Source organism: Quercus robur, chromosome 4 (assembly GCF_932294415.1).
Source record: "Quercus robur chromosome 4, dhQueRobu3.1, whole genome shotgun sequence".
Taxonomy (NCBI): domain Eukaryota; kingdom Viridiplantae; phylum Streptophyta; class Magnoliopsida; order Fagales; family Fagaceae; genus Quercus; species Quercus robur.
This window is the reverse complement of record NC_065537.1, coordinates 85,910,020-85,934,205: the sequence shown is the minus strand read 5'-3', so window position 1 is coordinate 85,934,205 and position 24,186 is coordinate 85,910,020. Positions and strand designations below refer to the sequence as shown.

General features: G+C 34.2%; 2 protein-coding genes, 1 long non-coding RNA gene and 1 pseudogene across 19 annotated transcripts; 3 read left to right on the top strand and 1 right to left on the bottom strand.

Moving 5' to 3' along the window:
• The first annotated feature begins 2,063 nt into the window (after positions 1 to 2,063).
• Positions 2,064 to 3,746, top strand: LOC126722838 (putative disease resistance protein RGA3). The gene has a single exon (XM_050425978.1). The coding sequence runs from the start codon at positions 2,064 to 2,066 to the stop codon at positions 3,744 to 3,746; it is 1,683 nt and encodes a 560-aa protein (XP_050281935.1).
• Positions 3,747 to 3,767: 21 nt separating this feature from the next.
• LOC126724165 (putative disease resistance protein RGA1) lies at positions 3,768 to 13,886 on the top strand. 17 transcript variants are annotated; one of them, XR_007654645.1, is made up of 10 exons: positions 7,726 to 7,805; positions 7,900 to 7,937; positions 8,056 to 8,898; positions 9,102 to 9,221; positions 10,410 to 10,727; positions 10,969 to 11,015; positions 12,247 to 13,021; positions 13,156 to 13,352; positions 13,448 to 13,571; positions 13,773 to 13,886. XR_007654645.1 is itself a non-coding variant. In XM_050428524.1 (7 exons), coding segments are annotated over exons 1-3 (2,136 nt in total). In that variant the 3' UTR covers positions 6,181 to 6,287; positions 6,730 to 6,802; positions 6,934 to 7,066; positions 7,419 to 7,527; positions 7,640 to 7,712. The 17 variants fall into 17 exon arrangements, 5 of the variants coding, with proteins under 5 accessions (XP_050284481.1, XP_050284482.1, XP_050284485.1 ...); XR_007654650.1 differs by lacking the exon at positions 7,726 to 7,805 and having other exon boundaries at positions 7,848 to 7,937; positions 8,056 to 8,159; positions 8,767 to 8,898; XR_007654648.1 differs by lacking the exon at positions 7,726 to 7,805 and having other exon boundaries at positions 7,848 to 7,937; positions 8,056 to 8,159; positions 8,764 to 8,898.
• Positions 13,887 to 13,994: 108 nt separating this feature from the next.
• Positions 13,995 to 16,991, bottom strand: LOC126724176 (uncharacterized). Its single transcript, XR_007654665.1, has 3 exons — positions 15,678 to 16,991; positions 14,659 to 14,745; positions 13,995 to 14,307 (listed from the first exon to the last, which is right to left on the bottom strand). It is a non-coding gene; the product is annotated as an uncharacterized LOC126724176 (long non-coding RNA).
• A 2,448-nt stretch (positions 16,992 to 19,439) lies between these two features.
• LOC126722837 (fatty acyl-CoA reductase 2, chloroplastic-like) lies at positions 19,440 to 22,971 on the top strand (annotated as a pseudogene).
• Positions 22,972 to 24,186: the final 1,215 nt, after the last annotated feature.

Genomic DNA, 24,186 nt, shown 5'->3' with positions numbered 1-24,186 from the left:
ATAAAAATATTTTGTATAACTTTTTGTATTCCACTTTTTTTTTCCACCAATCATGGTACGCATGCCATGTGTTTTGATTTTTTTTTTTTTAATTTTGATTATTTTATATAAAAAGTGAAAAAAATAAATGGCAAGTTGCAAATGGTGGAACTCAAAAGGTGGTAAAGAGGATTTGTATTCCTTAAAACCAACATATAACTTAAGCAAGAAGCTTTTAATTGACTTATTTAAGGATTGTTGATGAGTTTAGTTTCATTGTATTAACTTATTTTGCTTAAAAAATAAAGTAAATAAATTGGAAAATAAACTCAGCAGAGCACAAAGACTACTTTCATTGTCCATACTTCATTGGCAACAATATATATATATATATATATATATATATTTTTAATCCTTAATTAACTACGTACTCTTCTACAAACGGGATCAAATCCACAAACAATAGCTATCAACAAGGATGTAATGTTTTGTAATTCAATTAGTTGGCAATTCCTAATGTTTCTGATTGATACATCCAAGATTTAAATTCTCACGCTCTCCAAACTATAAAATTATCAACACAAAAAAAAAAAAAAAAAAAAAAAAAAAAAAAAAAAACCAAAGGTAGAATATCATTGGGTTATTAGTGTATTGGCAAGTCAAGTTGTTAATTTTTTTTTTTTTTTTGGTTGATAAAAACAAGTTGTTAATTTTATTTGTGATATAATATCTATGAAATTAATTTTTCAACGTTAAAAACTTATAATACATTAGATATGTATAAAGTATTATATTCATTATATTTATATATATAAGCAAGCCAAATTTAGTGCACATTTTCATCTATCTAATTTGATAAACAAAGTTATTGGTAGTAAACAAAATGATATGCGAAACTATGTTGAAATGTGAAAACTCAAAACTGCCTTGAGTCAGTTATCTTGGTTCTATAAAAACAAGTAGTGTGGAAAACTCAGGTGAAAACTCTTTCCCGAGAGAAGGAAGTGGATATTATCATTATGTGAAAAAGGCTATCATGAGCCATCTTCCCCATCCCCAATTCAGCCATGGGCCTTACTTAACCCTTAAAAAAGTCATAGGCCTCACTGAAGCCCATCAAGATAAGGTTTAGACTAAGCTTTTACCCTTCCCGAATCAACTCCAATTAGTGGGCCTTGAAATTTCGGACAACCTAGCTAGTGCACATCAACGGCAAAAATGGCCCATTACCATCAATTTTCAAAATAATTTGCCCAGAAACACTGTTTCCAAACTATATAGCAATATACCACTTTTTTAGGTACTCGAGCTTGGCAAGCTCGAGTACCATGTTTTTTTAATCCACTATCACCCCATATTCAAGGAGCCCTATAGTGGCGTTTTTAAGCCCTATAGTGACGTTTTCGGGCCAAAAAACGCCACTATAGGGCCCATTGAACCTGTTATGGGGATTTATAAAAAAATTTTGCAGGAAAACGCCGCTATAGGGCCCAAAAACGTCACTGTATGGCTTAAAAACGCCACTATAGGGCTTAAAAACGCCACTATAGGGCTCCTTGAACCTGTTATGGGGACTTATAAAAAAAATTTGCAGGAAAACGCCGCTATAGGGCCCGAAAACGTCACTATAGGGCCCCTTAACCTGGTATGGGGGCTTAAAAACGCCGCTATAGGGCCCGAAAACGTCACTATAGGGCTTAAAAACGCCACTATAGGGCTCCTTGAATATGGGGCGACAGTGGATTAAAAAAACATGGTACTCAAGTTCACCAAGCTCGAGTACCCAAAAAAGTTGTGCATTGCTATATAGTTCAGAAACAGTGTTTCTGGGCAAATTATTTTGAAAATTGATGGTAATGGGCCATTTTTGCCGCACATCAACAACAAGAACAGTATATAATTTCTGTGTGAACTCAGAAAAGGTTTGAGAAGAAAGATAGAAGTCAAAAACTACGGTAGTAGTGCATGTGTATATGACAGTTGACAAAGGTTGCTTTAATAATAATGGCGAAGAGTGGAAAGGAAACACTTGTGGTCCACACGGTTTTCTTTCGGTGCTGAGGTCCACACGGTTTTCTTTAATAATGGCAAATTGGGGAACTATGCTTGTTTTCTTCGGATCTTTGTACCCCACAACCACGCGTTTTACTTTCATCGAAGCACTCAAAAAGTATGGTCTTTGTCTTTTATTCCACCTGAATAGTCCATTCCCACCCACTGTCACAGATTGTTCTGGTTTTACTCTTACCCTCCAGTTCTCTGTTCTCACAAAGACACAATTAGCATTCATTCAATTCTCTCTAATTGAAGAAATGGCGGAAGGAGCTCTGTCCGGAGTTGCTAAGGGAATCATCGGGATAGCGGGCAAGCTAGCACTCTCAGAGGTTGCGCTCATCTGGGGTGTCAAAGACGAGATCAACAAACTCAAGGAGACAGTTTCCACTATCAAAGCTGTCCTTATGGGTGCAGAGGCGAAGCAACACAACAGTGAAGCGATCAAAGTGTGGCTGCAAAGGCTTAAGGACGCCATGTTTGATGCGGATGACTTACTGGATGAAATCTCCACTGAGGCCCTACAACGGGAAGTGATGACCCGTGACAAGGCCAAAAAGGTACGCATCTTATTTTCCAAACCTAACCAGCCTGCATATGGTATTAGAATGGGTCATAAGGTTAAGGAGATGAGGGAGAGGCTAGTTGCTATAGCTGCGGACAGGCAGTTTCACTTGGATGAACGTCGTGAGGAGATACAAGTCAGGAATGAGTCAAGACGGCAGACTCATTCCTTTGTAAGTGCTGAAAATGTTATTGGGAGGGAGGAGGATAAGAAGGCCATTATTGGATCTCTGTTGGATCCCAATGTTAAGGAGAATGTTTCTGTCCTTCCGATAGTTGGTATCGGAGGACTAGGAAAGACCACAGTTGCTCAACTTGTCTTCAATGATAAAGAACTCAGAGACCATTTTGAGCCAAAAGTGTGGGTGTGTGTCTCTGAGAATTTTGATGTGAAGATAATTGTTGAGAAAATCTTGGAATGTATAAAAAATGAGAAACCGAAAGACCTTGAAATGAACACATTAGTCAATAATCTTCAAAAAGAAATTAATGGAAAAAGATACTTGCTTGTGTTGGATGATGTGTGGAATGAGAATCGTGAGAAATGGCTTAGCTTGAAAGATATTTTGACGGGTGGCGCAAGAGGCAGTGGAATATTATTGACTACACGCATTAAAAAAGTGGCAGAGATTACAAAATCTATGCAATTGCACTTGTTAAGGGGTTTAGATGATCAACAGTCTTGGTCTTTATTGAAGAAGATGGCGTTTAAAGAGGGGGAAGAATTGAAGAATGCAAGTTTTGAAAAAATTGGGAATGAGATTCTAAAGAAGTGTGGAGGGATTCCGCTTGCTATAAGAGCAATAGGAGGTCTGTTGTATTTAAGAAAATCTGTAAGAGAGTGGCAATTATTCAAAGACAATGACCTTTTGAATATATCTGAGGAAGCCAATGATATTTTACCAACATTAAAGTTGAGTTACGATCATCTCCCATCACATTTGAAGCAATGTTTTGCTTTTTGTAGTATATTTCCAAAGGATTGTAAGATTGAAAAGGTGAGTTTGATTTATATGTGGATGGCGCAAGGATTCATCAAATTGTATAACGAAAAGAAATGTCCACAAGATGTTGGGAATGAGTATTTTATGGATTTGCTTTGGAGATCGTTCTTTCAAGAAGTTGAAAAGGATGAACTTGGCAATATTTAACAATTCAAAATACATGATCTCATGCATGATTTAGCAATAAAAGTAATGGGATCAGAGAGCACTACCATTTATTCAAAAGAGGCAGACATTGATGAGAAAACTCATCATGTGTCATTTGGGCATATATTATCCTCATCTTCGGACATTCCGACCTCATTATATAGAGCAAGAAGGATGAAGACATTTCTTTTGCCATGTCAACCAATGTATTATAGCATGAGATTGGATAGTTCAACTTATAGTGCAATTGTGGCAAGTTTTAAGTTCATACGCTTGTTGGATTTGCATTACATGGGGATTAAAACAATTCCGAGTTCTATCAAAAAATTGAAGCATCTAAGATATCTTGACCTTTCTAGGAATGGAGACATTAAGATGCTTCCTAATTCTATTGTGAAGTTGTACAATTTGCAAACACTTAAACTCTCTATGTGTTATAAACTTAAAGAATTGCCAAGAGATATTAACAAATTAGCCAACCTCAAGTTTCTTGAGATTAATGAGTGTCAGAGTTTGACTCATATGCCAAATGGACTAGGCCAATTGACTAATCTACAAACATTGTCAAGATTTGTGATGAGTAAGGGCAGGATTGATTCAGTGCCTAGAAGTTACGGTGAATTGAAGGAACTTAACAGGCTAAATGAGTTAAGAGGAAATCTGTCAATTGAAAATCTCAAACGAGTAAAAGATGCCCGTTTAGAGTATAAGGATGCAAATTTGAAAGAGAAACAGTGCCTTGATAGGTTGGACTTAAAGTGGGTAGAAGAAGACATTAATGAGAATGGTGATGCTGGTTATGATGACATGTCATTGGAAGCCTTGCAACCACATATAAATCTCAAAGCATTGAGTTTACGGTGGTATGGGGGAGTGAGATTTCCACATTGGTTTCTGTCCCTCACAAATCTTGTCCAATTTGAATTAACTTTCTCTAAAAAATGCCAATATCTTCCACCGTTGGACCAATTGCCTTCTCTCAAAATTATCCATTTGTCCAAATTGGATTGTTTAGAGCACATATCAGATTCAGAGAGAGATAACAGTGATTCTTTATTCTACCCATCTTTGGAGACACTCTATATTAGGATTTGCCCTAATTTAAAGGGATGGTGGCGGGGAAGGAGGGATTCTCTTCCTTCATTTCCTCGCCTTTTCGAGTTATGGATTGAGTATTGCCCTCAGCTGACTTCCTTTCCTTTGTTTCCATATCTCGAAAGTTTGAGCCTAGGTAATTGTAGCTTGAAGCAGTCATTAGAGAGGATGATGATAAACAACAAGACTTCTTCAGGGAATCTACCATCAATTGCTTCTTCTTCTTCTTCTTCTACAATTGTTGCCCCTCTCTCCAAATTAAGTTTCATGAAAATAGAAGAAGCTTTGCCAGAGGAGTGCCTACCAAATCTCATTTCTCTCCGTACTCTATATCTAGACAATTACAAATGTCCTCTTCCTCAAGGCATTCGATATCTTACGGCACTTCAAGATCTGCATGTTCAGTACTCTGAGGTGGTTGATTTATCCAATGATTGGGATGAGATGGAATGGCAAGGACTTACGACCCTTCTCTCTTTGGATTTCTATCATCTTCCGAAGTTGGTCTCTCTCCCAACGGGGCTTCAATATGTCAGCTCTCTACAAATACTCCATATTGAGGAGTGTCCTAGTTTGATAGCTATACCGGAGTGGATCTGCAAACTTATATCTCTTCAATCACTTGAAATTTGGGACTGCCCTAATTTGGAATCATTGCCAGAAGGAATCGGTGCCCTTACCTCTTTGCAAACACTACAAATTAGGGATTGCCCTAAATTGGAATCATTGCCAGAAGGAATCGGTGCCCTTACCTCTTTGCAAACACTACGAATTTGGGATTGCCCTAATTTGGAATCATTGCCAGAAGGATTCGGTGCCCTTGCCTCTTTGCAAACACTACTAATTGTTGGATGTCCCATCTTACTGAAAAGATGCAAGAAGCAAATCGGGGAAGATTGGCATAAAATTTCTCACATTCCCAATTTGTATTTGTATCCGGAACCGCAAGAAGAAGAGCCAGGTATGTAAAAGTCACCATTTTATTCCCAACCTTCGATTAAAAAAAAATCCAAAAGCCCAATTCCTCTTCTCCATTGTTCTCTCTCAACGTCTGTATTTCTTGGTGATTAAATTTCAGATGAAGAAGAACCAAATGAAACCTTTGGGTGCTGCAATTGGGACTTGATTAAAGCTTTTGGGTGCTGCAATTGTTCAACAACTCAACAACTCACTCACTGGTAATATCAACTTTCTTTGCTTTTCCTTTTCCCCCCTTTATCTGCTCAATTTTCCTTCATCCAGTTTCTTATGTTCTAATAAATTCCATCTTTGTATTTTCAACTGGGTTGATGAAGAGGTGGTGTATTTGATGTGCTTTGTTTCTCATTGTTTAAACAGATTCAAAATTGGCACAAGCTAATATTAGTAGGAGAATTGAATAAAGGCAAAGTTGCATTCGGCACTGGAATCTGGTAACCAAGCCATAGGAATCAGCTCATTGTACAGGTATTCTGTTGCTTTAATTCCTTTTTATATATAACCTTCCAATTTTCTGTTATGTCTACAGATAATACCATGTATCACAATTTGTTATCTAAGTTAAATCACTATGACATCATGCTTTATAATAAAATATAATTTTTAAGCATCATGGTTTTATTTTTCAAAAGTATCTTGATATTTAGAAGGAAAATGTTACCAAAACAACGAACTAACTAAAAGTTTTCTCACTTTGTTGATTTCAATATTATTGGTTGGTTTGAGCTAAAAGAAAAGAATTCTACCTCTGATATGATTTATAACATCAAATATCAAGCACCTATTAATTATTGTTATTGTTGTTACAAACTAATTATTGTAGTCGAGACATCCTTTTTTTTAAGCTATTTTTTTTTCTAGTAATAGTACTAGCAGAACCTGATGCATCATTTTAATACGGGTGTTTCAGGCTTTTGTCATGTACATTTGTATGGCCAGCTTTTTACAACTAAGTGGCTTTCTCATGTGAATTATCTTTGGAGGTAGCTTATACAATATCCTAACCTCCCCCTCCAGTGTTCTTTGTCCTTTTTTTCTTTCGTTTCTTCTTTCACATCTTCAAGATCTGAATTATCAATTCTTGTTTTCTTGTATTTCACATACATTGGTACAGGACTAGAAGTAACGAGTAAATATATAGGACCCCATGTATAAGTGATGTAGTGCTTTTAATCTCAAAGTACATTGAGATACAAGGATGATTGCTTTCATAAAGTGTGCAAATAGCCTCAAGACTCCTATGAAAGGTGAGCAAACGTATCTAGAATCATAATGGCTATAACTTTTAACGACTGCTTTTGTATATTTTAGGACTTTAGATTTGCAACTTTACCTTCTCCTGTTTGATATTTTGTACATTTTTTTTCCTTCTAAATATCCAAAGATATTTCCCTGGTAATGCGGGAGTTGTTTCACCAGTTTGTATAGCAAAAGAGATATGCATGCATCATAGTGCTTGTTTGAAGAAATTCTGCTTTATCGGTTGAATGGGAAAGGGAGAGGAAGAGGAGGATTTTAATTCCTGTGAACCAAAATAATAAGAAACATATGATTGGAAACTTGTTTGTATATCTTTTCTCACATATTTGAAAAATGCAGGAGGATATAGTTCAAGAGTGCACTATGATGCTCACATCCCATCCCAGAGATTGGAATTTCTTTTGGAAGGATTTAACTCCAGTGTTTCTCCAGGTTTCTCAGTAAAGATGTAAGTATTAATTAAACTAAAAAATAAGGTCTGAATATATAGCTTGTTACTACAGAACCAAATTTATCAAATACTATTCTAGTTCTCTCTTAATTTTATCCTTTGGTTTCAGGTTGATGAGTTTATCATTTATTGGATTCTATATGCAAAAGCCTGGGGAGAATTGAATACTAAAGCAGGCAAGAGTTTTAGAGTGATTGTTTTTTTTTTTTTTTTTTTTTTTTTTTTTTTTTAACTAGCCTATATGAAATTTACTCAGAAACTTGGAGAGAATTATGGTAACTATCTCATTCCTTATCTAATTAATTCTTTCCACACAGAAACTTGGAGTGAATGTTCTTTATTTTTGTTGTTTTTCTTGCAATATGATAGGCCATAACAATAACAAAGCGTTAGTCACAAATATTGAGGTCAGCTATGGATCCTCATTTCCTCTCAAAACTTTTTCATTTTTTTGCAACATGGTAGAATACTTATTACTTCACTCACTTAATTCACTTTTTTATTTCTCAAACTTTGGTCTGATAGGTTATCATGGATGAAAGCTATAGCTTGGTGTTACCACTCAAAGTATTCTCTGCTTTTAAGGATAGCTTAATTTCATGGTGAATGATTTTTGGACTTCTCAACCAGTAAGACTTCATTGAACAAGGATTGCTTGGAGAGTTCTGTTACTTCATAACGAAGGCATTCCTTTCATCTTTGGATTAATTTATTAAGGTTGCTTAGCATACCATGGATTATGTTAGAGATATAGCACCTGTGAAATATCATATGAATCTAGCACCTTGTTGGAATTTTTTGTTTAGTGCTCTGCCTGATAGGTTCATGCTTGATGGTATATTTGTGTTACTGTTGTCAAGTGTCATTCTTTTGTTTTCCTGAGTTGTAATTGTCTTAGTGCTCTGTTTGCTGGTTCAGACTTGCTGTTGTATATGTGTTGCTGGTTTTCGGCTTGGTTTCAATGAAATTTCTGCCTCATTATCCAAAAATAAAATAAAATAAAATCTAGCACCTTCTATTCTCAAGAACAGGAGTTCCTAACTTTTCTAATGACTTTTAAATTGAATACTAGACAACAAAAGCTATCAGACAGAAGGGAACAAATGATTTTATTTCTAACAATTTGAGTTCCAAAGTAAAATTATAAGGTCTTTACACAAATTGAACCCTTTTTCCTCATTTTTTGTAAAAAATTTCCAATTATGTTGTATAAGTAAATTCTCTTCTGGGCAGAAGTTGGCTTTCAAGGTGAAGGCAAGACTGTTCACCTAAATGAGAAAGACCGATGCTTTTAAAACATGAACTTCCTCTCTTTGTGGTCCTGGGATGTTGTAATGGATACCAAGGCTTATTTGATTGAATTCACTGGTATTTTTCGCATTTCCTTTTTATACCCTTTATCTGCTCTTAGGATTTTCGATCTTTAATTAATTTATGACTTTTGCATATTAATAAAAAAGCATGTGACTTTTCCTTCATCATTTTCTTCTTTCCGATAAATTGCATCTTTGTTTCTCAAATTGAGTTGATGGGATGATGTATTTGATGTGCTTCAACTATTGTTTAAACAGAGTAAAATTTGGCTCAAGGTGATATCGAGGTAATATTGCAAGGAGAATTAAATCTTACAACCATGCTGCTGGAATTAGCTCATTGTATAGGAATTTTGCTGCTTCAAATCCTTTTTATATGTAAGCACCTAACTTGCTGTTGTATCTTTAAATCAAAATCATAATAATAATGACTCGCAATTTTTTCTAGTAGTTTGGTCTTCTTTGAAAACATAGCTCGATTTTTTAAATCATTTGATAAATTCCAATAAAATGGAAAATGTTCCTATATGTTATCAAAACAGCAAACTACTATATTTTTCTCACTATCAATTTTTATATTATAAGTTGCTTGGGAAAGAAAAAGAAAAAAAAAAAAAAAAAAAAAAAATTCACCGGCATTTGTTTCATAACACTAATTATCATATATTATAAAACTAGAGATCCAAAAATATTTTAATTATTGGTGTTGCTATGACAGAATAAATAATATAGTTAGCACTATTTTTTTTGTGAAGAAATCCTTTCTACAGAGATATTAGCAATAGAACTTCATGCATCATTTTAATGTGTGCTTCAAGCTCTGATCATGTACATTTATATTGTCAGTTTTTCACAAAAATCCATAGCTTCCTTTAGTGAACCATCCAAAGAGGCAACTCATACAATATCCTAATTTCTATCTCAAGTCCTTTTGGTCATTTCCCCCTCATTTCTTCACCTCTTTAAGACTTGATTTTTACTTGTAGATTTTTTGTCATTCCATATGACTTCTTGTTGTCAGTTTATGTACTAATATCTATTCTTGATTTGTTCCATTTCACATGCTAATATGATGAGAAGTGTTGAGTAAATGATAATCCATGTATAAGGTGATGTAGTGCTTTTAATTCCATAATTACATTGAGGTACATGGATAATTACTTTGACAAAGTATGCAAATGACCTCATGACTCCTGCAAGAGGTGAGCCTACGTATCTGAATTAGTAATGGTTTAACAGTTGCTTAGGTATTGCAGCACATTAAGTTTGGAATTTTTTACTTGTCATGGTTGTGTCTGTTTCTATGTATTATTATGCATTCATCATAATTGTTATTTGAAGATAGTTTAACTTTATATATTGAGTTAAAAAAGGTGCAAGGAAAGAAAATATATTTCTGGTAAAGAATAAATAATTCCTAATGAATTCTCATTTTAAAGGAGGAATTTGATTTTCATGATCCAAAATAATGTGAACCATTTGTTTGGATTTTTGTTTTTTGTTTTTGTTTTTGTTTTTTACTTTTTTTTAATATCTTTTCTCACTTATTTAGTAAAAAAAATCCAGGTGGAAATTTGTCAAGAGTAGACTAAGCTTTTCACATCCCAGGGTTAAAAATTTATTTTAGAAGGATTTAATTCGTGTGTCTACAGGTGCACACATCTCCATTCTCAGTTCCCTTCAAATTTATTAAATACCAGATTAGTTCTCTCTTAGCTTTTCCTTTTGGTTTCAAGTATGGGGACTTTATTAGTTATTGGGTTCTATACTTCTATATGCAAATGCCTGAGGATAATTGATAATATAGCAGACAAGAGTTTAGTAATGCATGTTTTTCTAAATCTACTTGGTACAAAAATTATGCAGAAACTAAGAAAAAGAATGGTAATTATCTCTTTCCTAAACAAATTAAATCTTTCCTCATAGATTAGGTTTCAATTTTTGAATTTTCTTTTTCTTGAAATATGGTAGAAAAAAATATTACTTTCTACATTCTCTTTTTTTTTTTTTTTTTTTTAATTTATCCTTCTCATTGTTTTTGGGCAATATGCATGGCATGGTAGATAAATTTTTACTTTTTCACTTATTCTCCTTTAAATTTATTTCTTAAACATTGGTCTAATAGGTTCCCATGAATGAAGACCATGCTTTTAAGGATAGTTTAATTTCATGGTGAGTGATTCTTGGACTTCTCAACTAGTAAGAATTCATTTAACAAGGTTTGCTTGGAGAGTTCCGTTACCTAATATTGAAGGCATTTGGCATTCTTTTCATGTTTGGATTAATTTTGTAAGGTTTCTTGGCATACCATGTAGTTATATTAGAGATATGACACCTGTGAAATATCACATGAATCTAGCACCTTGTTGGAATTTTTTGTTTAGTGCTCTGTCTGATAGTTTCAGGCTTGCTGGTGTATTTGTATTACTGTTGTAGAGTACTTAAGTGTCATGCTTTTGTGGCCCTGAGTTGTAATTGTCTTAGTGCTCTGTCTGCTGGTTCAGACTTGCTGTTTTATTTGTGTTGCTGGTTTTCAGCTTGGTTTCAATGAAATTTCTGACTGATTATCCAAAAATAAAATAAAATGTAGCACCTTCTATTCTTATAAATATTCCTATATGTTATCGAAACAGCAAACTACTATATTTTTCTCACTATCAATTTAAAAAATCTCTAGCATATGTTTCATAACACTAATTATCATATATTATAAAACTAGAGATCCAAAAATCTTTTAATTATTGGTGTTGTGATGACAGACTAAATAATATAGTTAGCACTATTTTTTTGTGAAGCAATCCTTTCTATAGAGATATTAGCAATAGAACTTGATGCATCAGGAGATATTAGCAACAGAACTTGATGCATCATTTTAATGTGTGCACTTTCAAGCTTTTATCATGTACATTTATGTTGGTAGTTTCTCACAACAATCCATAGCTTCATTTAGTGAACCATCCAAAGAGGCAACTCATACAATATCCTAATTTATCTCTCTAGAGTATTTTTTGTCATTTCCCCCTTGTTTCTTCTTTCACCTCTTTAAGACCTGATTTACTTGTAGATTGTTTTTCATTCCATATGACTTCTTCTTGTTAGTTTACGTACTAATATCTATTCTTGATTTGTTCCATTCCACGTGCTAATATGATGAGAAGTGTAGAGTAAATGATAACCCATGTATAAGGTGATGTAGTGCTTTCTAATTCCATACTTACATTGAGATACATGATAATTACTTTGACAAAGTATGTAAATAAACTCATGACTCCTGTGAGAGGTAGCTTACGTATTTGAATTAGTAATGGTTGAACAGTTGCTTTTGTATTCCACTACATTAAGTTTGTAAATTTTTGTTTGTCATGCTTGTATCTGTTTCTAAGTATTATTATGTATGCATCAGAATTATTATTTGAAGATATTTCCCCATGGTCTTGGCGCTCATTGATGAAGACAAAAGGTGTTGGAAGGTTGATTTTGTTAGAAGAACCTACCTACCTACCTAAACATCCCTCTCAGCTACACCCTCCTAGATGATCAAATCATATGAATTGGAAGCAAGAAAGGTGAATTCTCTGTCAAAAGCGTTTACTATGTAGCACTTCCAATCATTCATCCATCTAATGAGGGTGAAAGCTCAAGAGATGATCCTTGCTCGCCTCTCTGGAAAAGGATGTGGCACCTCAACATCCCAGCAAAGATCAGAATCTTCGCCTGGCATGCCTGCATGAATGCCCTCCCCACTATGCATTGCCTAAGAACCAGAGAGGAGTAAGCACATATGGTATTTGCCCTGTTTGTGACTTGTGCCCTGAAAGTACTCTGCATGCCCTTATACAGTGTGACACTCCCAAAGAGGTGTGGAGCAGTTGTCTAAACTGTCCAGTGGATTAGGAGTCAAATTCTGGGGATTTTACTGATCTAGCATTTCATTTCGTCACCAATGGCACCACTCAAGACTTGGAAACTTTTTTTGTCACAGCCTAGCCTATTTGGTACAACCAGAATCAGATGGTACATGAGTCAATCTCATCACTTCCCATCCAAATATGGGAAACTGCTAGGAGAACTGTCAAGGATTGCAAAGGTGCCCTTATCAACTGCATTTCAGCTGAAATCCAACCCAGCTTTGTGCTGGACTGCCCCACCTCCTAGCACTCACAAATATGGTAGAAAAAGTATTTCTTTCTACCTTCTCTTTTTAATTTATCTTTCTCTTCTTCATTTTCTTGGCAATAAGCATGGATTGGAAGAAAATTTGTTAGTTTCTCACTTATTCTCTAAATTTATTTCTTAAATGTTGATCTAATAGGTTCTCATAAATGAAGATTGTTGGCACTTAGAGACTTCTTAACTTGATTAGTTCTGTGAACAAAAGGATTGTTTGGTGAATTTTGTAAAATCGTAAACAAGACATTTGCTTTTATCTTAGCTCCAATTTCTCAATGTTGCTTACCATACCATGATGTTATAGACACATTATGAGATAGGAAACCTGTAAAATATCAGGTAATATTATTTCCAACTGTTTGAGTTTCAAATAAATTTGTAAATATGGTCTTGGCACAGTTTGGATATTTGAATCTTTATTTTTTCCATTTCAGATGAAGAAATTTCAAATGAAGAAATTTCAGATGAAGAACCAAAGAAACCTACTCTTAAGAAGTGGGACTTAATGAAAGCTTTTGGGTGCTACAATTGTTCAACAACTGAATAACTCACTCACTGGTACTATCACCTTTCTTTTCTTTTCCTTTCCCCCTTTATCTGCTCATAATATTCTGATTCTTTGACTTATATCTTTGCATGTTAAGCAAAAAATAATGTGAAATTTTCTTTCATCTAATTTCTTACATTTGAATAAATTCCATCTTTGTATTTTCAATCGGGATGTATTTGCTGTGCTTTTTTTCCCCGTTGTGTAAATAGAGTCAAATTGGCACAAGGTAATATTACTTGGGGAATTGAATCTGGTAACCATGCTGTTGGAACCACCTCATAAGCTCAAGTGTGCAATCTCAGGTGGAAAATCTGCTACTGATTGTGTGGAAAAAAAAAAATCCACAATACTTTATTGTAGGAATGTGAGAATACCACGTGAGAGAACAATTAGTACCTAACTATAAATAATTACTACTAAGAGAAAATTGCTGTGAAACAAATCATATTTTGCTATCATTTCTAGTAAATTTTTTATATAAGTACAATCAACCTGAATTTATTAACCGAATAGAAAATTAAAAGGGATAAAGGATTCAAAACATTGTTTGTCAGTACTAATCACACGTAAGTAGTGATGGTTTATATGGAAATTACAACAAATATTATTTTACATTGAAGCTCCAACTTCATCTGAATTCACTGCAACTCCATTAGGGGCATCATCTCCATGAAGCTGAGCAGAAACATCGTCTATGGCTGAATTCAACTGAGCAATCTTCTCCGTTAATATTTTGCGGGTTCTCTGTAGTCATCACACCACCAATGCAATATCAATGCATTGCAAACATTTAAAAAAAAAATGATAACTAAAACAATATCAATAATAGTTCAAAAAGGATGAAAATATAAGTTAACACAAACAATTTGTACAATGTTTCTGTTTCTTATTTTTTTTATTGAAGCACAATTCATAAAGCTTACTTATACATACGAACCATTCTATTTTTCTTGTTTTTCTTACGACAACCAACCATAACTAGGCCTTTATTTGTAACCAAAAAGACTTTACTTTCAAAACTGAACACATTAACAAACATGCATACACACATAATGAATAATTTAAAGGATTGCAAATGCAGGAACAGCTTCTCACCTCCAAAGTTTTCTCCTCATCATATATAAATTTTGGCAACTTCCTCATCAGCTCCTTTCTGTCAGCTCCAGCAAGTGCCTTGCATATCTGGCAAAACTAAACTCATCAGTACTTTAGCATAAACAAATTTTGAAAAATAAATAAATAAATAGTGCATCTAAGCTGTTAATTGTAAGAACAGTATATAAACCACATCAATAGCCCAAAAGTGAATCAATAGCCCAATACTTACTGATGCATCACATGGCTGTTTAATTAGGCCAAATAATTACATACATTTACATATTTCTTGATACTATGACTTTAAATGAAATATTTTTACTCTATAGACTCAAAAATGTGACAAAAACACATGTATTACTCCAATTAATTAGAACCTAAGGAGACAGATGCACAACACTCTCATTACAAAGCCACTAACAAAGATACTTGCACAATTTGGTTTTCCATCAAATAAACCAGATTTTAGATCATTAAAGTGTCAAAACGAACACATACTCTACTCTACTTAATTGATAACCTAGGGAAACACAAACACCCAAGACCAAATAAGGTGGATTTCAATAGGTATATTTTCTCAAACATCTTCAGTGCATTTCACAACTCAAACCACAGTAGTAACATAGGGAACGAGAAAAAATTGATCCATTGTGACAAACTTCAAACTAAGAATCATAGTTCTGTTTCAGTGAAAGAAACTAAGGAATAAGAAATGGATACTCTTAGGCAAAGAAATCAAGATCAGAGGAAAAAATCATAGATTTAGTATCATAAATAAATCATCATTTACTTTAGTATACATACAAATTCAATTTTTTTGTTGTCTTTTCACTTGAACACAATCTGTATCGAATAACACAAATTCCACATTATTTTTTTCCCAAGTACAATAGGGAATTCAATTTCTTTATCAAAAGAAAACAAAATCCTAATACAACACAAAAAAATTAAAAAATCTTCTTTTTTGTTGAGAAAATTAAAAGAAGGAAAAATCAAAGAGAGAGACAGAGGAACTTTACCGAAACCACTGCCGGAATTGGTGGAGCGGAACACGATGGTTGCTAGCTGTAGCCATGGAGATTGAGCATCAACTTCTCTCTTACCCAATTCTATCCAAACCCTAACCCTTACTTTCTCTGATCTGGGTCTGAAAAGCATCAAATTCTCACTTAAACACCCGATTCTCTCCAAACCCCAACCCTTTCTCTCTGATCTGGGTCTAAAAAGGGTGCGAATGTGTGGGGTTGGGATCTCAACTGGTGAGTTACTGTTTACTGTTTTTTCTTTGTTTTTGCTTATGGGTTTGAGTTGGGAATGCGGGAAGCGATGACGACGGGGTTGAGGGAGAGGCAGAGAGCAAGCGTGTTGGTGGAGAGATTGGTGGAGGCGCAGTCGGGGTTGAGAGAGTGGAGCGCTAGGGAGAGTGAGGGAGAAACTCGATTGAGGTGAGAGAGAGGAGCCATGGATTTTTGATGAGAGAGATAGAGAAAGTGAGAACCCATAGAGACAGAAGAAACGTTGAAAACTAACGTTAATTATGACTCATTGCTCTGTTAAGTGTATTTTAAATGGCGTGGCTGATTTTAGGCCATAGATTGATTTTAAATCAATCTCAGCCTTTCACTGGACACTCTCCATTTCATATTGAAACGGAGAGGATCCGGATCCCTAATTTAGATGGAACTTCTTAAAAATTATCTCATTTTCAATACACTTGGGAAATTTTGGGATTTTGGCTTAATTTTTTATTAGAATCATCATTGTCAAACTCAAATCAATAAGCTTGGGTTGAATTAGAAGAATACGAATGTTCTTTATTTAATGCTTTGTTAGCAAAATTATCTGTTATGAAGCATAACTATTCAGAGGAAGATTTATAAACTCTAAAGTTGTCATATTGCTGTAACAAGTCCTAGAAGGCTGGTTGTTTATCGTGTCATAATATTTTGATTCTCAAATCTAATTGGTTTCCATCAACCATGAGGACAATGCCTTTTCTTTTATTGATAAGAAAATTCAACAATAAGGACAATGCTTCACTTATCTTGAAATGTCATAGAAGTGAAATGGACTCATAAATTACTTGAAACGAAGAAAAGATTAATAGCACAGAATATTAGATCATACCATCATGATGAGGGACGGACCCACATTGAGGGCAAAGGGGGCTAGGGCCCCCCCTGGGCCCAAAATTTTTTTTTTTTAGCATGTAAAATTTTCAAAAAAAAGGCCTGGGCCCCTTGGTTTTTAGCTCGGGCCCCCCTCACCTCAACCATACCTATCCCAGCCGGCCAGCCCAGGAGCCCATGAAAACCTTAAAAAATATGTATATGTAAAAAAAAAAAAAAAAAAAAAAAAAAAAAAAAATGAAGAAGAAGAAATCCCAGCAGTCAGTATTCAATAAGACCCCAAAACCAAACGGAAAAGCGAGAAACGAAGGAAAAAAAGAAAAAAAAAAAAAGAAAGGGAGAGGTGAGAGCGAGACAGAGAAAGGAGAGAGCCATCACGCCGTGACGCCGCCGCCCACGCCATGACGACGCTGCCCACGCCCACGCTAGAGAGACCCATCTTGCTACCCAGTACCCACGCCGCCATCAGCTGTCGTATATCCAAACCGGAGACCCATCTTGCCGCCGCCGCCGGTGCTCGATCTGCACTGCCTAGCCCAGCTTCGTTGCTCTACTGCTCCAGCCTTCACAGTTCACAGGTATTTAATCTATCCTTTCCTTCAAAACCTAATATAATGTTTGTGAATCTCAGAATCTAAAAATCTGTGCTTGTGGACTTGTGGTGTTTGTGTTTTTACTGATGAGTGATGAACTTATGTTGGTGATTCCGTGATTGTGAATCTAAAAATTTATTCTGCCTGTGGTGTTTTTTTTTTTGGCATTGGCTTTGTGACTCTGTGTTTGTGACTCTCTCTCTCTTGTATTATATAGAAAAGAGAGATAGAGAGAGAGAGTAGAGTTTGTAAAGATTAGAGAATATATTAGTGTAGTGTTTGTCTGTTTGTTCTTTGTTGACTGATAGTTGGGCAACAATAAAGACAAGTGACAAAAAAAAGAAGAAGGTAAAGTTAAGAAAAGAAAAAGAAGGTGAAGTTAAGAAAAGTTTTTTTTTAGTAGTGCAGAATAAATTTATAGCATCTGCAGTGGGATTGGGTCAGTGTCTGAAATATGGAGAGTACAAGACAAAGACAAAGGCAAAGATAAATAAAGGCAAAGACCAAAGACAAAAGAAAAAAACAAATCATATAATATAGAAAATTGTCACACATCACAAATTTTAGAAAATAACAAGATTCATTTGTGTCTATTGTTAATCCATAATGCTAAATTAAATAAATTTATAAATTGAAAAGAAGTGAGAAATACTAAATTTATAATTAAATGCATCGTGCATATTACCTAGATTCTAGTATTTGTCTTTAGTTAGTAACAACAACCATTTGTGAGATAATATATATGATTCTTATTTTATTTGTAGATCATGAAAAAATCAACTACAATGTTTGATTTTTTCAAAAGAAAATATTCAAATTCTTCCAAAGTCAACGTGGGATTGCCAACAACTAATATTGCTATTCCAATTCCAAAAAAAGTGGATGTTCCAATTCTAGAAAATATTCATTCCTCAATTCTGGAAAATGCCGATGTTCCAATCCCAAGAAATATTCATTCCCCAATTCCAGAAAATGCCGATATCCTAATTCCGGAAAATAACCATATCTCTCAAATACAATTTCAAAAAGTTGATCTTGATATATTAAGAAACAATGATTTTTGGGTATTTGTCTTGGTTGATAGTTTATTAATACTATATGGATGCGTATTTGAAAATTTTTTTCACTTATCTCCGGCCCCCCCAGCTTAAAATCCTGGGTCCGTCCCGGCATCATCAAAGCATTTGCGACACCAATAAATATTGATATTATGTACATGAAAGCACTCATGCTTCTAGGTAAGAAAATGATTGCTGCATCAGAAAATATCCAAATAATGCCACCAGCAGAGTAGTAGGCCTTCAGGCGTTGGCCAGTCCATGCAATCTCCTGAAAAGGTCAGGTATCAATAAATAAAGAATTTGTAGAAAACACGGTTTTTCAACCAAAGAAGTGGGTTTCACAAGGGGACCTGTAGAATAACAGATACAATGAAACTGCAAGTGTAGATGATGGCAGGAACCTGCTGTAAGGGTGTGTTAATTAACCATTGACAATCAATTTCCCTAAGAACTTGAAGCTTTGGTTTTTGTAAATAAGTCACCCATAACAGAAAATCATATTATTAAGTGAAGTTACAATAATGTTTATAATAAATTAAATTTATTAAAATTCTACTTAAGATTGATTATATCATAAACATATTAAGCTGATTTACTTTTTCCAATTGTAAAAGAGATGTTAATAAAATCTAAATATAAAACTTAATTATTAATTTATCATCTCAAAAATAAGTAGAATTAGAAACGTTCCTAAATAATAACAATAATAATAATAATTGTTCTACGCATTAACTTTCAATTCTAATTAGGGTTGGGGAGTAAGGATCGCATGCATATATATATATATATAGAGAGAGAGAGAGAGAGAGAGAGAGAGAGAGAGAGAGAGAGAGAGAGAGAGAGAGAGAGAGAGAGAGTTTTTTTGCGCCACAATCATTTTATTCTTAAGCTCCTCAAGGAAATTTGACCGACTCCTGGCAGTAAGTTAGGATACCTAGATTGTTGAACTCATAAATTGTGCCCACGGTCGTTTTGTTCTACTACATATCTAGATTATTATGAATAAGTGAATTTCATGTGATACAACAATAGATCTTGTTAGTTTATCTAACATAGTAATTGGGAATATATATTCAATGGTGCAGTTTTTATTGAGAAGATGTTACGTACAATACCAGATGTGGGGAAAATCTTTCTCTTGATTAAGGCAAAGGATAAAGAAGCTGCCATCCACGGATTGAAAACTGAAGTATGTTATAATATAAAGATTTTCTTTTTGTTTTCTGTTGTGTGGGTCATATATAGTCAACAAAATGAATAATAATGCTATGTAAAGATGCATGTTACTTTTTTGTTTCTTTGTATTTTAAGCATAAAGAACTTCTGAATCTACGTTCATATATAGTCTCAGAGATTTAATTATTGTGATTAGATTTTAGACTCGGAACTTTTCAAGTTCTTGGAACAAATGCATGGGGAATCCTTTAAGGCTTTCATGATGAGGAAGCTGGTCCCAGTAGTTGGGAATGTTTGTGAACCCAATCTGGGGATGGATCCTGATACAACTAATGAAATCGCAAAAGAAGTTGATGTGATCATAAATTCAGCTGGCAATACAAATTATGATGAAAGGTTTCTCTATTTTTTTAGTTTGAACGTGCATTTATTTAAAACAAGGCTTTTTTAGCCTCTTTTTTTTTTTTTTTTTTTTTGGTTTGAAAATGAATCTTAAATATTATTCGTGTATATATGTAGGTATGATGCTGCTCTCAACACAAACACAAGAGGACCTTCTCGGCTCTTAGGTTTTGCAAAGAAGTGCAAGAAACTTGGCCTTTTCTTGCATGTATCAACCGGTATGCAAATAAGATGTTATAAAGCTTAATACCTATATTTAAAATAAAAAAATAAAAAATAAAAAAAAAAAAAAAAAAAAAACACTATTACTTTTTTACACAGCATATGTCCATGGGGAGAGACCAGGATTAATTATGGAGAAACTTTTCACATGGGACAGACAATAGTAGGGAAAAATGTCACCTCAGAAACGCCACCAGTATCTATCCAAGTGCCGGATATTATAGCTGAAATAGAATTGGCTTCAAATTTGAAGTTTTCTGTGCATGAAAATGAAGTTACTCAAAAGTTGAAAGAATTGGGTTTGAAAAGGTAATGAACTGTGCTTAATTTAATGCTCAATTAGAGATGAAACAGTAATTGATCAAAACCAATACCCAGGAAAATCAGCACTCTCTCTTTTTCGATGATTTTTTGACACCATTCTAATTAAGCTTAGGTTTTCATTGCTCAAGCTATTTTAATCCTAATATATAACTAGTAGAACTGTAACAGGGCAAAATTATTTGGTTGGGAAAACAAGTACGTGTTCACTAAGGCCATGGGAGAGATGCTAATAAATAGCATGAGAGGAGATATTCCAATAGTCATCATCCGCCCTACCATCATTGAGAGCAAGGTTTTCAGACTCGAACCGTTCATTGAACCGTAAAAGGGAGAAGTTCAAGATTTTTGAAGTCGAACCGAGGTCAAACCGTGATGACGTCATAATTAATTTAATAATTAATTAAAGCCTAAATATAGATATTAAATTTATAAAACTAGCAAAATTGACAATATATCTATATATGTGAGGGAAATTTAATAATTTTCAAGCATATATTTAATAATTAAATAAGAAAGTTAATAAAATAAAATAATAACCATGAAAACATTAAAATTGATGATTAATTTTTGAAGTAAATTTGAATATCTTTGAAGGATTTTAATTATAATTTTTTTTATTACTTGTAAGAGATAGATAATTTATTTAAGTAGAATAAAATTGTAAAAAAAAAAAAAATTGCTAAGGGGTTGGACCGCACGGTTCTCACCGGTTCGTGCGATCCAACCCCGGTTTTAGCGGTTCACGGAATTAATAAAAAATCCGATTCTTTAGGCTTAAAAAACCTATTTTCATCCCGGTTTCTAGTTTTCACGGTCCAGTCCGGTTCTGAAAACTATGAATTTGAGAGTACCTATAAAGATCCTTTTCCTGGATGGATACAAGGAAATAGGTGCCCCTTTTTAACCTTTAATTTGTGTCTATATATATATATATATATATATATATATTTTTTTTTTTTTTTTTTTTTTTTATATATAACAGGTTAGATCAAGTTACACTTGTTATATGCCACAAAAAAAATTATCAAAAATATTTTTAGAAGAAATTTTTTATTAGATTAATACTTGAAAATCATACTATTGAATTGCATATATGTTTTTTGTGCTTTTTAAAGACTCAATAAATTTTATGTTAAGTAGGTGTTATTTAATATTTAATCCTTAAACTCATGTTCATATATAAATTTAAAATTAAAAGTACCTAGAAGTTAAACATTAATTTATAGATGAGATAAATAATTTTTGATCTCTAGTTATTAATTATCTTGATATAAGGTGATAATATAATTTAATTGTGGATTTTCCAAAAACATAATAAATAGAGTTATCAAGTAGGGTAATATATTTTCATCAAAAAATAAAGTTTATGTGTAACTTGAATCCAACCTTGCGTGCTTTGCACATGCAATGAGATTTTTTTTTTTAATAAAAATTTTTGATAAGTTTTTTTTTTTTTTTTTTTTTAGAAAACTTGGATAAGTTTGTATTGAAGACATGGATTAGTAGGAGAGTGTCTTATTTTGTAAGCATTTTAAGTAGAGTTTGAGGTATATTTTTATCAGGTTGTTCTCAAGTTTTTTTTTCTAGTTAAATGTAATGTTTAGGTGTATTTCTGAACCACATAAAAGTCCAATTCAAAAAAAAGAATCCTATATATAGTATAGATATATATACACTTTATGGTAATCATAATTTTTTTATCCTGCATGTGAAAAGCTTGTTATCGATAGAATTTATAACTATATGTTTCTTCTTTTTTTCTTTTATTTATTTTTTATTTTTTTATATTTGAGCAAATCAGAGTGCTAGATCCAATTATTATAGCATATGGTAAAAGCCAACTCCCAGGATTTGCTGCAGATCCAAAAACAATCGTAGATGTGGTACATAGCTACATACTCACTTCCTCTCAATATTCATTTGACGTACAATACTTTTCTTAATTTTTACACTATAAGTTGAGAGCATGCATGGTTATAGGTTCCTATGGACATGGTCGTCAATGCATCCATAGCATTAGCAGCCATTGCAAAGCATGGGATTGCTGCGAAACCAGGTTTAAATGTCTACAATATTGGGTCATCTACTGTAAACCCCATTGCGTATGAAGATGTAGTCAAGTTTTGTTGCGATCACTTCACTAGTTTTCCGTTGAAGGACTCAAAAGGGAAGAACATAAGGGTCACTGGATTCAAGTTTTTTAGCTCAATGGACAATTTTTCCTCTTACATATCGGATGAGATAGCTCAAGGAATTGGACTAATGGATGCAAAAATTTCAGACTCTATGGAGATGGTGATAGTGGATCCAGAAGTCGTGGACTTTGCGAAGATGCGAGCCATTGGTTGGATGCTCTCAATGTCAACAGCAGTAGCAGTAGAAATAAAAACAGCTGATTTGTTGTGATGATAGCAAGTCTCAATATTATAACCAAAACGTTTGATGGATTGACGGCAACGACTGTTGCAATAAGAAGAAAACCTATCCTTATTCTTCATTTAGAAGGAAAATATGCAAAAATGGATTGCAAAAATGAAATCTACGCAAAAAACTGGGTAAGGAGCACTTAGACTACATAAAAGTCAACTTAGGCAAAAAAGTCAATGGTCAATGTTGGTCAAAGTCAACCATGGTCAACGATCAAGTCAACGGACTACTGGCAGTTGACACAATCGGCTAACATGGCAAATGACGTCAACAGTAAACCCAACGGCACGTGAATTGCGTGAAGTGAACTGGTAGAAACTTCAGGCGTGAGGAGTTCGATGAGGCTGATTCTTTTCTGATGATGTAGATAGGAGAAAGACGCTTCTGATGGTGGTGGCGGCGACAACATTGGAGCAAAACTGGTGGCGCGTGTAGCACGTGGAGAAATTTTTCGAAACTTTAACCGGCACATGGCAGCGTGTGAATGGTCGAAATTGGATGTTTTCGGCGGCGATGAGTAGATTGTTTAAAGATCTACAAGATGATATGTCTAGTGTCGTAATCGGATATCATAATGGACAAATCCGAGAAGGTAGTGGTCTTTGGCGGTGGAAAATGTACTTCTGGCAGTGGAGATTCAGTCTTGAGGACCTCTGACAGCGGCAGAGCAATCAGGAGAGGATGCAAAAAGCTTACTAACCAGAGGAGTTGAGGCAGCGGAGAATACCAACAAAGACAAGACTGCAAGACACAAGAAAAGGTTAGAGTAGTGGCTCTGATACCATGTTAGAAATACTGAATGAATGTATTGTATTTCTCAAGTAATGGAATATACATGAATGTCTTTAGGCCATTGCAAAAACTAGCTGGTGACTCCTTCGATGACCCCCCGTTGTGCCCACAGTGGCGACTCCACTAGGGACTAGTTTGACACTTATGTGTCTCATATTTTAATTTAAATAGATTTGTTTGAAATTTGTTTGCACACATGCACACTTGGTTCTTTTACCCCTTAACCCTTGGTGTGTATGGGTGGGAGAATAAAGGCTCCACTCGGGCTAATGTTCTTCGAAGTTCATACCTCCAACTTACAATCTATGCCAATAGCTTATAATGGGCTTTTGAGTACGTTAACAGTTTGCTACCTATCTTCCATGGCTCCACTTGGCCTTCGATAGGAATCATGACAAACCT

Bases quoted from the DNA above. Each gene is read 5' to 3' on its own strand.
- LOC126722838 (XM_050425978.1), top strand. From the start codon at position 2,064: ATGGCAAATTGGGGAACTATGCTTGTTTTCTTCGGATCTTTGTACCCC.
- LOC126724165 (XM_050428527.1), top strand. From the start codon at position 3,768: ATGCATGATTTAGCAATAAAAGTAATGGGATCAGAGAGCACTACCATT. The intron at 5,803-5,919 runs GTATGTAAAAGT...ATTAAATTTCAG, and splicing joins ACCGCAAGAAGAAGAGCCAG to ATGAAGAAGAACCAAATGAA.